This window comes from Oenanthe melanoleuca, chromosome 2 (genome assembly GCF_029582105.1).
Source record: "Oenanthe melanoleuca isolate GR-GAL-2019-014 chromosome 2, OMel1.0, whole genome shotgun sequence".
Taxonomy (NCBI): domain Eukaryota; kingdom Metazoa; phylum Chordata; class Aves; order Passeriformes; family Muscicapidae; genus Oenanthe; species Oenanthe melanoleuca.
Window position 1 is genome coordinate 114,781,587 of NC_079335.1, and position 13,391 is coordinate 114,794,977.

The following is a 13,391-nucleotide window of genomic DNA, read 5'->3' on the forward strand; positions in this document are numbered from 1 at the left end:
GAGTGGCACCCAGAACATGGGGATAGTTGTATGGCAGATGAAAATTTGGAGCGGGTGACTGCAGGAGGGGACTTGCTGCTTCACCAAAGGCCTTCTCCAATAGCTGGAGGGGAACAAGGTTTCTGCTGAACACCTGGCTGCAGGCAGGATCCACTGCAGTCAGACACCAGTGTCTCACCTGCTCCCAGAGGTGCAGAACTGGGTTCTACTCGAGAGGAAATGACCTAGCAGGGAAGCTACATGGGCTCACACACAACCTCCTGGAGCATCTTTCAAAGAACCCTTACTGCTCACTGCTAGTGCCTCATGTGTGGTAAGTCATCATGCTCTTGCTGAATACTTTGAGGCAAAGGGAAGGATTTGTTTAATCCAGTCAGACCCATTTTTTTTCCCTGGGTACTGGATTATAGATTTCTGCTAAAGGTAAACATGATTCTTCAACTGTCTCAGCACTCAGTTTTGCAGAGGGAAGTCTGCTGCCTTTTTACTTCCTCAGATGGTGAATCTGAAATGGTCTGACCTCAGCCATGCAGCTCAACCCCCAGGTGCAGCCAGTCCCACACCAGAGATGAAGCAGGCACAGCACAAGGTGGCACCAACGAGGTGTGGAGGGGACAGGGTCCTTTCACCTGCATGCTCAGTATGCCCTGAGGATGCTGGACTTCAGCTGATCAGTTAGCCAAGTGAAACGTGAACAATTTCATAGATATTGTTTTAAGATCCAAATCATACTCATCTGTTCAACAGATTAAAAACTTGTTCTCTCCATGCACCAAGCATGGGTACTTTTAGGCACTCTGCCTTGTACTGTCATCAAATCCTTAAGATGGGATATGTGTTGGAGATTCCAGATTATGAGACTGGTTAAAGCTAGCTGTGTACTACCTTAAAAAAACCCCAAAAAACCCCAAATCATAAAGGAACTGACCAGAAAAAAGTAAAGAAAATAATTGTTAGTCAAATATCTGTGTTCAGGAGTGTGGATAAATACTCTGATGGCATTGATTCTCGGATATTGATTAGATTGATGTTGGAATTCATTGCTTGCTTGAAGTTTTGCATAGTGTGGCTCAAGGTGGTCTCTGAAATAAATGTGGGCATGTGCTTGGCTGTGGTAGTATGGGCAACCAAGTGCCAACCTGAAACTGTGACATGCAGTAAAACTGTTCTAAATTTTTGAGCTGGAAAGTTTCCAGCAATGTCAGAATGGTAATTAGCGATTGATTTTTGTTTGGCAGCTTGCCGTGCAGTCAGTGACAGACACCAAAACTCTTTTAACACATTTAATGGGATTTTTCCTTCCATTTACACTATCATAAATTACAAAGCATATTTCACTTCACAAAATAAAACCATTTCCAGATCATTTTTATGACAGTATTAAGTAGTACATAACCTACAACAAATAGTCCTGTACAAGGCAGGAGGATCTATGGAAGATAGAAGTGTTGGGAACTCAGACTATTTAGCACTTGCTCTGCAATCTGGGTTAATCTATCTAGCCCTTAGTTATTTCTCTACTACAAATTTACAGTCATACTCTCTACCTCTCTTCATTATCATAGTTACATATATATTTCAATTTGAATAGAAACATGTGCTCCCTGAAATAATTCAGGAAACTGCATCACTGAGTTACCAAGCATATGATACAAATGATCAAGATGATGGATTATTAGAATTTTTTTTTTGTACTGAAAATTGAGTTTGGTAGTGAAGTATGTTGATTTTCTATGCTTGCAAACATGTCATGCTGAGAAACAGTTTTAGCATTAGGAATAAGTTGCAGTTAGACTACGAACTCTGTAGGTTGGTGAGGGGAGAAAAATATTAAAATTTGGTAATAATTAAATTTACCAGCTCCCACATGTCCTACACATTCTTTCTTTCTTTTCTTTTTTTTTTTTTTAACAAACCATCAGGAAACACATTCAAGATAAATACCTACAATTTCAGCAGATTTACTGTACATTTATAAATAGAGAAACATGACAAAACATAACTCAATTTTTACAGAAAAACCAAATCCTTCATCATTCACCCAAAAAAGTGCTGACTTTCGACAAGGCCAGAAAATATCCAGTGTCCCAGCATCACGTAATTTATATATTACTGTAATCCAAGAAAAACCTGGCATATGAAACTGATACTATCACCAGGACTTTTAAAAAATTCTCAAGACCATATTTTACATGGGAGGGAGAGAAAAAAAAAAAAGGAGAGAAAATACTGTATGTTTTGGGAAACAGCAAATGGCTAGAAGTGTACAATCCTAGGATGCTAGTGCCTAAAAGCAAAGAAACCTAAGGAAAGCTGAAATATGCACAAGAAAGGTATTCTCCTTTAAAACACTTGCAATGGAAGAGGTATGTCAGGATAATACTGCATTAGTGGCAATTGTTTTGAATATATCATAGCAAAAATGCAAGAAAGAATTACGTGAAAATAATCAATGCACCGCATTGATTTATAGTTTGCTAAAATAAAATGCCATTCTTTCAGCTAGGTAAAGTAAAAATATCTTTATAATATAGGTTCTGTTTCACAATTGACATATATAATTATGTCTCATGAAGAAGGAAATGTATAGGAGTATACAAGCAACACTGATTAAGTACCTTTTTGCTTCTCTAGCCATATTAAAATACGTTTTGTGTTTCTTAATAAGTTAACAATAAAATTGTTTGAAACTTCTCAAAACAAATATACATCTGAGGCAAGGCAAAAGATACAAGGTAAGAGGATTTTTTCTGACCTTCTTTTTCCCTTCTACAAAGAGGCATATGTCTATGAGACATAGGCTTTCCCTAAACATTTTGGCATCCATCTGCAACTTTGCAGAAATTGAAGTGCAGTCAAGGAACTCTTCCTTTCTGTTTAAAAAAATTTAAAGAAATGTTGTTTTTTTCTTCAGACTAATTATCTTAAAACAAATGGCTTTGAAGATATGCCTCTCTGACTAGAAGAGAACATCTTCATTTTCTATTAAAATCTGCACAATTAACTTCTGGTACCGCATGTCATTCAGTGTAGCAAGGGTACTGTCCTCTGGAGGTCTCATTAAAGTAGGTCCAAACACTATTCCCAGGTTTTCAGCATTCATAAAATTCTCCTTTTCATGCAAGGTAACCCTAAAATAGAATAAAAAAAAAACAAACAAAAAACCAAAAAAACGAGAAAGTAATTAGTTGCTACTTCCCAGAAAAAAAAGAGTATCTCCATCTTTGTCTGTAGTCTTGCTCCACATCAAGCACTGGTACATAGACATTCTTCATTAACAATTTTTGCTTTATCTCAATATAGTAACTGTTTCCTAAACAAGTGCAATGCACTTGTGGGACTTTAAACACCTCTCATGGGCCTATTCAGTGATTTTGCCATGTGATTGTCTGTTAGGGTGTAAGAACTAGTGGCAATTCCTTCTTAAAAAGCATAATGATTAAATTATTTAAATGATGATGTATGGAACTGTCCTGTACACTACAGTAACTGCAGTTCTCTGCAGGTTGTTCTTGGTGTGTATCATATAGGGAGGGTGGGTGTGCTCCACAAACACAGAGAGGGATTTTCCTAAGACTACCAACGATCCCAGACATGATTCCAGCCTGCAGGAACCCACCCCTTCACATGGATGTTCTTGCCTTGCTGGCTGCCTCAGGCCAACCAGAAGCTGAGTGATTCCAACTACTTGTTACACTTTGGGAGCAGGCTGAATGCTGCACCTGCCTGGAGAGGTGGCTTGCTTAAATCAGGCTGCTGTAAATGCCATCTATCCTTGACAGAGAGCAGAGGCACTTCAGGGAAGAGCTGGGCTGTTTTGTTTGCTGACATAGGTCATATAATGTAAATACAATAGATGGACTGATTGTGGCTGGAGCAAAGAAGGGCCACCAAGGATTGGCCAAGCTAGAGAGAAGTCAGCCCTGACTGAAAAATCAGTCAGACTGGAAAATGCCAGGTGTTCTCAAGGTTTCCCTCCAGGTAACTAGATCAGATCAGTGCTGTCCTATTTGAGGGGCATGTTGACTTCAGTCCTGAGAGTGCTCTTGCTATCTCACATCCTCATCTTCTAGCACATATATTAGCTGTGATTTGCAGGGAGCAAAGACAAACCAAGGTTGCAAAGCCACTTCTGTGCAAGTCTGATACTCTGCTTTCCCTCTGTGCATGTATGCAGCCCAGATGTTCAACAGCTGTGCAAAGCTACACAGATCTAGCACCTCTGTTCAGGAGTGTGGGGCTTGCTTCACAGCTGGGGTGAACACAGAGAAGATTCAGAGCTTGACTGCAATGTCAGTGTGGATGGAGTTGTACATATTTCACCAAAGGGGGTGATGCTCATGCTCATTGCATTTCCTTCAATTTTGGGCAAAAAGTTATCAGAAAGGTAATTAATTGACTGACAAACTTGTTTTTTGTTGCTGATGTTGTCCTCTACTGGATTTTCCTGTGTTTTAACAAAAACTCTGGGGTTTCTTTTCAATTGAGACAGCAGTGGTGTAGAGGTTGTGACCCTGCAGCTCTTACACAGACTCCCTTATATGGTCTATGTTTTATCCATACAGGAAGAGGGCTAAGGAGTTGAAGTTGGAACTCTGTGTTTAATCTACAGAACAGCATAGTCTGAACCTTAATAATTCTTTCCTCTTTCACATTCAGATCTCTCCAACAGATTCTCCATAGGAACTGATATGTGCTTGATTTCCATGCAGACACCAAAAGCTACAATTTGGGAATGAAGAGGAAACTCATTGCATGACATTACATTACAAATGCAGATATTTGAGAGAGAAAGCATAATCAGCACTTCAGACTCTTTTTGCCTCATCAGTAGTTCAGCTCAACAGCTGAACCAAAGCCTGGACTGCAGTTCATGAGAAGCAGGAAGGCAAGTCCGTACATGTATATTAAAAATTTGTTGCCAGGACATAAAAGTACTGATTCTGTGTGCAGGTCACTTTTCCACAGCCTCCACAGGCCTTTTTAAAAGCTAATGTGAGTCATCATCAGTTGTCCATGCATATGTACTGACAAGGGTGGGTATTTGCACATCTCATTTCTGCAGAATCCAAAGAAGCTAGGTAATGTACCCAGGTAATGTGCCATCAAGTGGAACAAATTACTCAATTGTAATGACCTGAGCTGATTCAAAATGAGGAAAAGTCTCTGCATAATGAGAACCTGATAGAGCATGAAATGCACTTTGCAAAAGTTCTCTGATGCAGCTTTATGTGAATCGAGGTCTTTTTAGGTTGGCATTAATAGTGCAGAATAGTGCAGATGATACCCAGGAAGCACTCCCCATTTATGACTGTGTTGTAAATAGTGCAACTAAGAAGAGATCAATGATTTTCTGAATGGAAGGTCAGTAGCTTTATTCTTCCCTTATGCCTTTTTCTGTTGTTTCCTAGTAGCAAAGTTTGACCAGAGACAAGGAATAACTCAGGCAATATAGCCATAAACGAAGGCCTGCTTTGACATGACAGCACCAGTCTGTACTCAGCTTCAGTTTTTAAAAACTTACAAAGGAGACCTCTTGAGATATGTAAATACCCAAAGCAGCAAAGTAGAGTTGGCATGGCTTGAAAAACAGTTTTGCTTGAAATGAGTGTAAGTGATGGACCCTCTCTGGAGCAGCCCTTAATTTTTCTAGGTACCTAGCTAAAAACTTGGGAAACTTGTAAGTACACTCCTAAGCACCTTAAAAAATTAAATTTAGGCACTTTGAAAATTTTATGTGCCTTATGAAGCTTTATGAAGCCCCTCATGGATGTCTTATGTATGCCTAAAGAAGCTTTGGAAAGAAATGAGGCAGAACATGTTTAAAACCAAGAGAGATATAACTGGGACCTATATTACTTTTAATAGTCATATAAAAATAGGCCCTGCTTGATTCTTGGCTTACTGTGATGTGAGCAAACAACTCATAAGAGACAGCCCTTTCCTTTTAGGGTTATTGTTCAAAAAGACAAAACAGGAGGTAAGGGGAGGCAGAAGCAAAGCATGTTCAAGTGCTGCCTCACAGCAGCACATCTCACCATTCAGTATTTCTCAGCTATTATCTGCCTCAGAGAAGCGTGACAAATGTCAATTAACTCTTAAAAGGTTTGCAATAATATGCCAGCCAAAGGATCTATGCTATATAAGTGCACAGCTTATATGTACTTATACAAACAGCTGGCCTGCTTATCTGTAGCATTATTGGTTTAGTGGCAGTGCCCTAATGGAAGCTTTATTAGGACTTTTCTGTAATATTTCTCTTTCAAAGCAGAAAATTGTTAAGCTCTTCAAGAATTACCCTGAGTGTCAATTAACTCACTTTTTGAGATGAATCATTAGGTATCTAAGTGTCTCATAGTGAGCAGCAGGGAGCAACATCAACACTTCATGTATTGCTTCTAGTCGTTCATCAGGATTGGAGATTTCTGTAAAAACACCAAACAGGATTAATGTTAATAGGGCTTTCCATGTGTACACAGCAATAAATCAGGAAGATAACTTATTATTATGGAATCATTTACAAGCCATTGACTGTGCTAGCAGGGATAAATATTGCACACGTAAATGTGACTCTTATGAACTACTTCTGCATACTCAAAAAAAAAAAAAAAAAAAAAAGGTTTTAAAAAGAAACAGCAACAAAGCCTGCCCAGGAGTTATCTCCATGGCCTGTAGCTCTATCTACAGTTCTGTATAGGTACAGTACCCAAGCTTTGTTAAGTGCTTCACAATACTATTCTGCCCAGAACTGTCCCTTTAAAATATTATAAAAGATTATTTCCATTAGCCCTCAAAACTGGATGGGAGTGCAGATAAATGACTTTAGGTGACTATGCTTGTTTATGTAGATTTAGCTAGAGATTGAAATGGCATGGAATTACTTCCAGATTTCTCAATGTATTTAAATATGTAGGTATCTTTGTAGGTATCTCTATAATACTGAGAATCAATGCTCATTTAAAACTGTTTGGCAATCTCCCTCTAAAAATCTCAGCAGGATTTACACTCTTTTTTTATCTTGACATACAAAAAGATACTGAAACCACACTTTCTGATACTAGTCAGTTATTTTGAAATCATACATTTACTTTTATCTTTTTAACCTGCATGATATCCCATCTGAACAATCAGGCAAAAGCTTCATGTGAATAAAGGACATGGCAGAGAAGGAATGAAGACAGAACCCATTTTTCCAGATTTTTTTCCTATCCTTTCCTTTAAGGTGGACAGCTTTATGGATGGTAAATGCAAATAAAGGTTGGTACAAATGCTAAGCTATACTTACTTGCTGCCTCTATGAACTTGGAATAGGTGTCATAGGTGATCACAGGAATTGGCAAGTCTCTGAAATATAGCTTCAGTGCTCCAGCAATTATATTTATGTCTGGATAAATACTGGCAGAAATATCAGCCTTGTCACCATCTAGAAAAGGAGGAAGAAATCTGTTTAAAACCATCCTAATTTTGACAGAAGCAAGGCTTGACTTTTAAGTCAGATTTATTGTGTGCAACCTGACAAGAAAATCAACCTAAAAGTGTTTGGAAAGCTTAAATGAGAATATATTGCTACCAATGAGAAATGGTAGTTTCTTTATGTTTTAGTAACAATTTATTTGATTGCATCTGCAAGGGCTGATGATTACAGCATCCATATCTGCAGTGTACCACCTCAAACATCCTGTTTTAATGTTGGATGAAAAACCATGTAAATAATGTATTTCTTGCATTTAGCCCATTTATTCACTAAAACTAAGCTATTAATAACTTGTTCTGACATCAGATTTTCCATCTACAGATAGGTGCAAAGGAGTATGAACCATTTTTTCATCTCCACTTGGGGAAAGAGAGGCATAGAGAAATGACATAAATTTCCAATGACCCTCAGGAGACCAGTAGGAAAAATCAAAAAACATCCAAATCTTGCACATCTTGTACCAACATATCTATAGTGATTAGCTGAAAAGAAAGCTGCCTTATTTTCTGCTATCTTCTAATGTCTTAGTGTTAGACTTATTTATTTACAGCAAAAATCTGAATTTAAATAGACATGCTAAGTCATTTAGCTATACAATTACTCTGAAATGTGCATCACAATTTTTTAAATTAATATGGATACTTGTAACGGATGAAATGCTAAACAGATGAATTATGCATCTAAAAAGGCAAACATTTTGTTTGCCACAATATAACAGTTAGTCAGAACTCCATTACAAAGTGCCTTTAAATACATGAGCCTAAAGTTTCCAGGTGTTGCTGGGAAGTCCTGGCTTGCAATGAGTGAAATTACAAAAAGTATCAGCAAGGCAGGATCACTATAATTTTTCAAGTTCAAATGACTACCTCAGCTCTGTACTACCTAATACCCTCATGCCCACACTTTTCTCCAAATCAAGAAATTCTGCTGTCCTCCCTTCCTGGGATCTGTCTATCTTGGTGGTCTTGCAGTAGAAAGATGGTCAAGTAGGGGTGTGGCTGTCTGGATTTAACCCCCAGCTTTACTCAGGCTTCTTGGATATGAGTTATAACCTGCAGTCCCTATTTCCCACCCTGCAGCTAAGGATGCTGTGCTTCACTCAGGGCAGGTGAGGACCACATGGTGCATGGGGGGATGCAAGGTTCTGCCTGCCTGTACAGCAGAGAGGGCTTTGCTGTGTCTGCTAGGAGGTGCAGGCACAAGCTGGGGCTGTTACCACCAAGGTGCTGACATGTTGTAGAGCCATTGCCTTGCTTGTCTCACAGTAGCAGTGCTTGTGGACATGCCCTGGTACAGACAGATGAGTGGGGGTGCTTGATGCATGGCATCCAAGATGGAGATAAAGGTTTTCACAGCACAGTAAAAGAGTTTATATTGATTGCAGGCATTTTATACAAACTTATGGCATTAATCTTGCAGGGATACGTCCTGTCCAACGTATGCACATAACTCTCATTAAGACTAATAGCACTACATGTTCTCATCAAGAGGAGATTATATGCTTAAGTGTTTAAAACAAACAGCCTTTCTTGATGCAGCTGAGCAGTCTCAATACATCCATCAGCATTTAATTTAATACAGCATCAATAAGCCCTAGGAGGATGTTTGCACTGCCCCAATCTTTTGTTTAATCCACACATTCCAGGCACGGTAGCATTAGTCTTGTAAAGCTTTGTGTGGAGAGCTCTATTTAATTGATGGACACTGAGCACTCCAAATGCTGCACTGAAAACAGATACCTCCAAGGAGCCAGCAGCTGCACCAGAACAGATACAGCAAAGCACAAGCTTACATCTATTATCCAGGTCACCAGCACACTAAATGCAAGGGTTATTTATTTAGTACTTTTACAAAGCAGCCCAGCAAGCTTCCTGAAAGGGGCACTTCAGCTTGGGGTACTTCAAACTGCAGTGTACTTCAAACATACCTCTTATTTACATATGTGCTTACTGTAGGAAAAATTATTTATTCCTGAGTCAAAAATTTTACTCTTCTCTTCAGAGATAAATACACATCCATTGGAAATGCACTGAAGTTTATTTTAAAGTGAGCCCAGCAGTACATCTGTTGTAATATACCCTGCACATTTTTGTAGCAGATATGTAGGGATTGGTGTGTGTATGCATATATGAATTACATGTGGTTCACATGGTACCTTCTACATTACCACAATAATCTTTTTTTTCACTCTTCAATACAGGAACTATTTCAGATTGTAGTTGGTATTTTCAGTATCATTGCAGCACTCATATATCAATATAGATTTTTTTAATATTTTGGATTACAAACACGTAGTCAATTTCAGCTTTGCAAACCTAATTCTACCCAAACCCCATAATTTGTCTTTGTTAGTTTGACTCTCAATGAATTTTGTTTCATTATGTTGAAATTTGAATATCTAAAGAAAAATAAAGTTTTTATTCTTTTCCTTAAAGGTTTCAGCTGACGTTGGATGCCATAGAAATTATTAATAGTTCATTACAGAATGAAATAGAATAAGTATTTCATTCTTAAAGCCTCACCCATGCCCTCTGAATACTGAATTAGATTTTATTTAAGTTCTTTTCTCCCAAATGTTTCTTTTATTGCACAACCTTTACTATGCTAGCATGCTTCTTTTTGTTTTTTTTTTGGATTTGGCATTTGACAGGTTTTCAGCTACACTGGCAAAAGAGTATGAATTAGGATGCCTCTAAGTACTCATGCAATATTTAACAGCATAATATTTTTAGCAAGTGTATTGTACCAGCCAGTCGTACAAACAAGTGGGGGCACAGAATGTGGTGGTGACAATGGCAGCTCTGTGGATGAAATGCACAATGGGTGTTCTCTGGATGCCACAACGCCACAGCTCAACAATGCTGACAGAGAGCAACTGTCATTCTACAGCACCAATATTCACCACATTAAATAAATCCACATTATTCCCCTCCTTCTCATTACAAAAATCACTAAAATGGAACATTGTCAACGCCTCAGAGAGCCTAATGCTAATTTACAGTAGGGGTATTTACACTGCCTGGGCTTTGGAAAGCAGTTTAAATCAGATGAGGACCAATTTCACCCTTTTTTAAAACCAACTATCCCAGCTACATTTGGCCCAAGTAGCATTATGTGAGATGCTATTCTCTTCTGGAGATGGTAGCTTTTTTCTGTGCTTGCTGTAATTCTTTGGAAGCAGCAAGTGACTGTCTCTTTGTCAAGGCAGAATTAGTCAGAGGGAGGGCTGGCTGCTCTTCACTGCACCCCTTCAGCTGCACATGAGATCAGCAGGAGAGGTTCCCCCTGGCCAAGTCAGCTCCCAAGCCTCATCCTGCTGTATCCTGCTGTATCCTGCTGTATCCTGCTGGCCCCTGTGGCTTGATGAGGAGCTTGGAACCAGGACACTTGATTGCATTATTTGAAGATGTATCTTGTGCATTAAAATGGGAGGACTTCTTGCCTGTCTGTTTTCAAACCCTTTTCTTAAATGCTGTATTTCTGGAGATTGAAAGTGTCCTGGAATTTTATCCAGGTGCCTGGGGACTGACTCAGAAACAATGGGCAGGGAGGGACCTCTGGAATGCTGAAGTGCAGTGTTCTGCCACTGCAGGCACTTCTTGTAAACTCTGCAACTTCCATTTTTAAAACTAGCCACTGTTTTCTATCCCTGCTCTTATTAGAAGGTTGTTTCAAAGCCTTGCTTTCAGATGGTTAAAAAGTGGTCCTTAAATTGTTAAATGAAATTTATTCCTGGCCAGTGTACATCCTCCAGTAGTGTGCCAAGACTATCAATTAGACTAAAGTTCTATTCTCTGGTTCATACCCCTGCTCTCAGCATCTCCTTTGACTATCCTCTCCCCCTAAAAAGTTAATTTTCTGTAATTTTGATTTTTCTGTAATTTACTTTTTCTTATTTTTTTTAAGTTAATTTCCTGTAGTGAATGTGGAAATAGAAATTCTATAAAACCCTCACAAACTTCACTTTCTGGGCAGAAAATTAAATATGAACAGAAAACTTCCAGGTGATGTTGAAGACAAGATCTGCCAGCTGGGACTCAGATCATTTCTCTCTCAGCTCTTTCACCTGGCACAGAGAATGGGATAACCCTCATTCTTGGGATAGCTCACTCCACACTGCTCTGGCTTCTGGTATGAGAAGAGTTAACAGAAAAGCAGTGTGTTCCTACCTATGTGCTGGGATGCAAAAGAGAAGGTGGCATCCCTGTCTCTGTAAGGATCTGACAGGGAAGCTGAGCTCTCAGGTTGGAAGTGTCTTGCCAATTCAAACTTCTGCCAGCTGACAACAACCTTCAGGCTGCACAGCCCACAAGTCAGAACAAAAAAAACCCCAAAACTATTTTGTTTTTCTTTAAATCCTTTCCTGGAAAAACTCTCAACTCTTCTTCCTTTTCCACCCCAGTTCAGGGAAAAAACATTTTCAAAACAGGAAAGTGTTGAAAGTTGTCAGATTCTGATATCTGCATACTCTAGTCCTCTAGCCCATAACATGATTATGTTCTTTATTCTCCTTCTTTTATTCATGCTTTTTTATTCATGGCAAAACTCTTTCCTTTCTCAGCCCTTTCCCTTCATGAAACTGTTAAAAAAAATGAAGACAAAGATTTTGGTCAATGGTCTTCCCAAAAGCCTTTGTATACAAACTCTGTTCTTGCTTTCTCTGCTTTCATGTTTATCCATGCTTTTATTTCCTTTGGAAATCTAATACTGCTAGTCACCTTCCTATTCCTGTTTCTAGGTGGTGCTGCCTTTGTAAATCACACTTTCTTCCTTGCTGTGGGTCTAATCCAAGAGTGTATTGCTATCAATTCTGTTGGGAGTATACTTAATAAATAGGCAATAAACTGAAGTGGCTCCAGTGGTTCAAAGCATTTGCAAAGGAACTCCTGCTGCAGCAGTGTTGAAGTCATGCTCAGACATAAATTTAAATCTGCTTTCTTCCAACTCTTCCCTCTACAACCTGTGCCTTTCCTTCTGGATTTCATCTAGGTTGGTACACTTAGAGGAGAATTAACACACAGAAAAGAAGGGTTTACCAGGCCAGATCTGCCAGCAGGGAGCAGAATGGCACCTGTGAGGACTGGGAGCCTCCCAGGATCATTGTTTCATGTGGCACATCTGGAACACTATCTTGCCATGACAGCAGTCATATCACTGTGCATCCTTCTGGCCCAAAGAGTGGCTGACCTATGTGCGCATGCATATGTTGACAACTGCAGCATCCAGCATATTTTAAAATATGTTTTATTTTTTAAAGGGTATTTCAGGATTAAAACAGCCAATTTCTAGCTGGACTTTCTTTACAGAGATGTCTGCATGACAAACTGCCTCCAAACAAGATATGTTTGGGCACAGCAAGTGTAAGATGTGCCACCCACAGACCTTGCTGGGCAGTGTAGCCTCGCCAGGAGTCCCCACATCTCCTGCCATGGGCCCCCAGGGCCCTCAGTCCCTGCCTGAGTGCCATCACAGCTGTCTCCAGCTGCACCATGCTGGTGTGGGGCCATCCACCTTTCTGGTCACCACCCTGACCCACAAGCTGACTCTCTGGCTTGACATGGACCTGCCTCGTACCCATGGACTTGTGATCACAGGGCTGTGATCTGTGTCTTGCCCTATTCCCTACCAGGGCAGAGGCAGTACCTGAAAAAAATAAGTAGGAAGGAAACCACTACTTATGGGAAATGAGAAGGATATTCATGTAACTTCTTAAATGTACTTACGATGGAGGCCCTACCCCGTGCTCACTTACATACACACTTGAAGTTAGTCCTGTATGCAAAGACTGTGTGCACAACCAGAACCAGCATAATCAGCTCAATCAATTCAGAAGGGCTGTGAGGATGGTAGTCAGGCAGTGTTTTAATGGTTAGTTTTCAATATGCTGTACAACTGATCTCCTCAATGCCCCTCTCAT

The 13,391-nt window shown here is 39.6% G+C and overlaps 1 protein-coding gene across 1 annotated transcript in view; it reads right to left on the reverse strand.

Moving 5' to 3' along the window:
* Positions 1-1,269: 1,269 nt before the first annotated feature.
* Positions 1,270-13,391, reverse strand: part of CHN2 (chimerin 2) — a 155,263-nt gene continuing 143,141 nt past the window's right edge. Inside the window, exons 11-13 of the mRNA XM_056483996.1 lie at positions 7,286-7,423; positions 6,320-6,425; positions 1,270-3,131 (exon numbers count right to left, since the gene is read on the reverse strand). Coding sequence (XP_056339971.1) covers positions 2,960-3,131; positions 6,320-6,425; positions 7,286-7,423 — 416 coding nt within the window. The 3' untranslated portion in view covers positions 1,270-2,959. The remainder of the gene's footprint in view (positions 3,132-6,319; positions 6,426-7,285; positions 7,424-13,391) is intronic.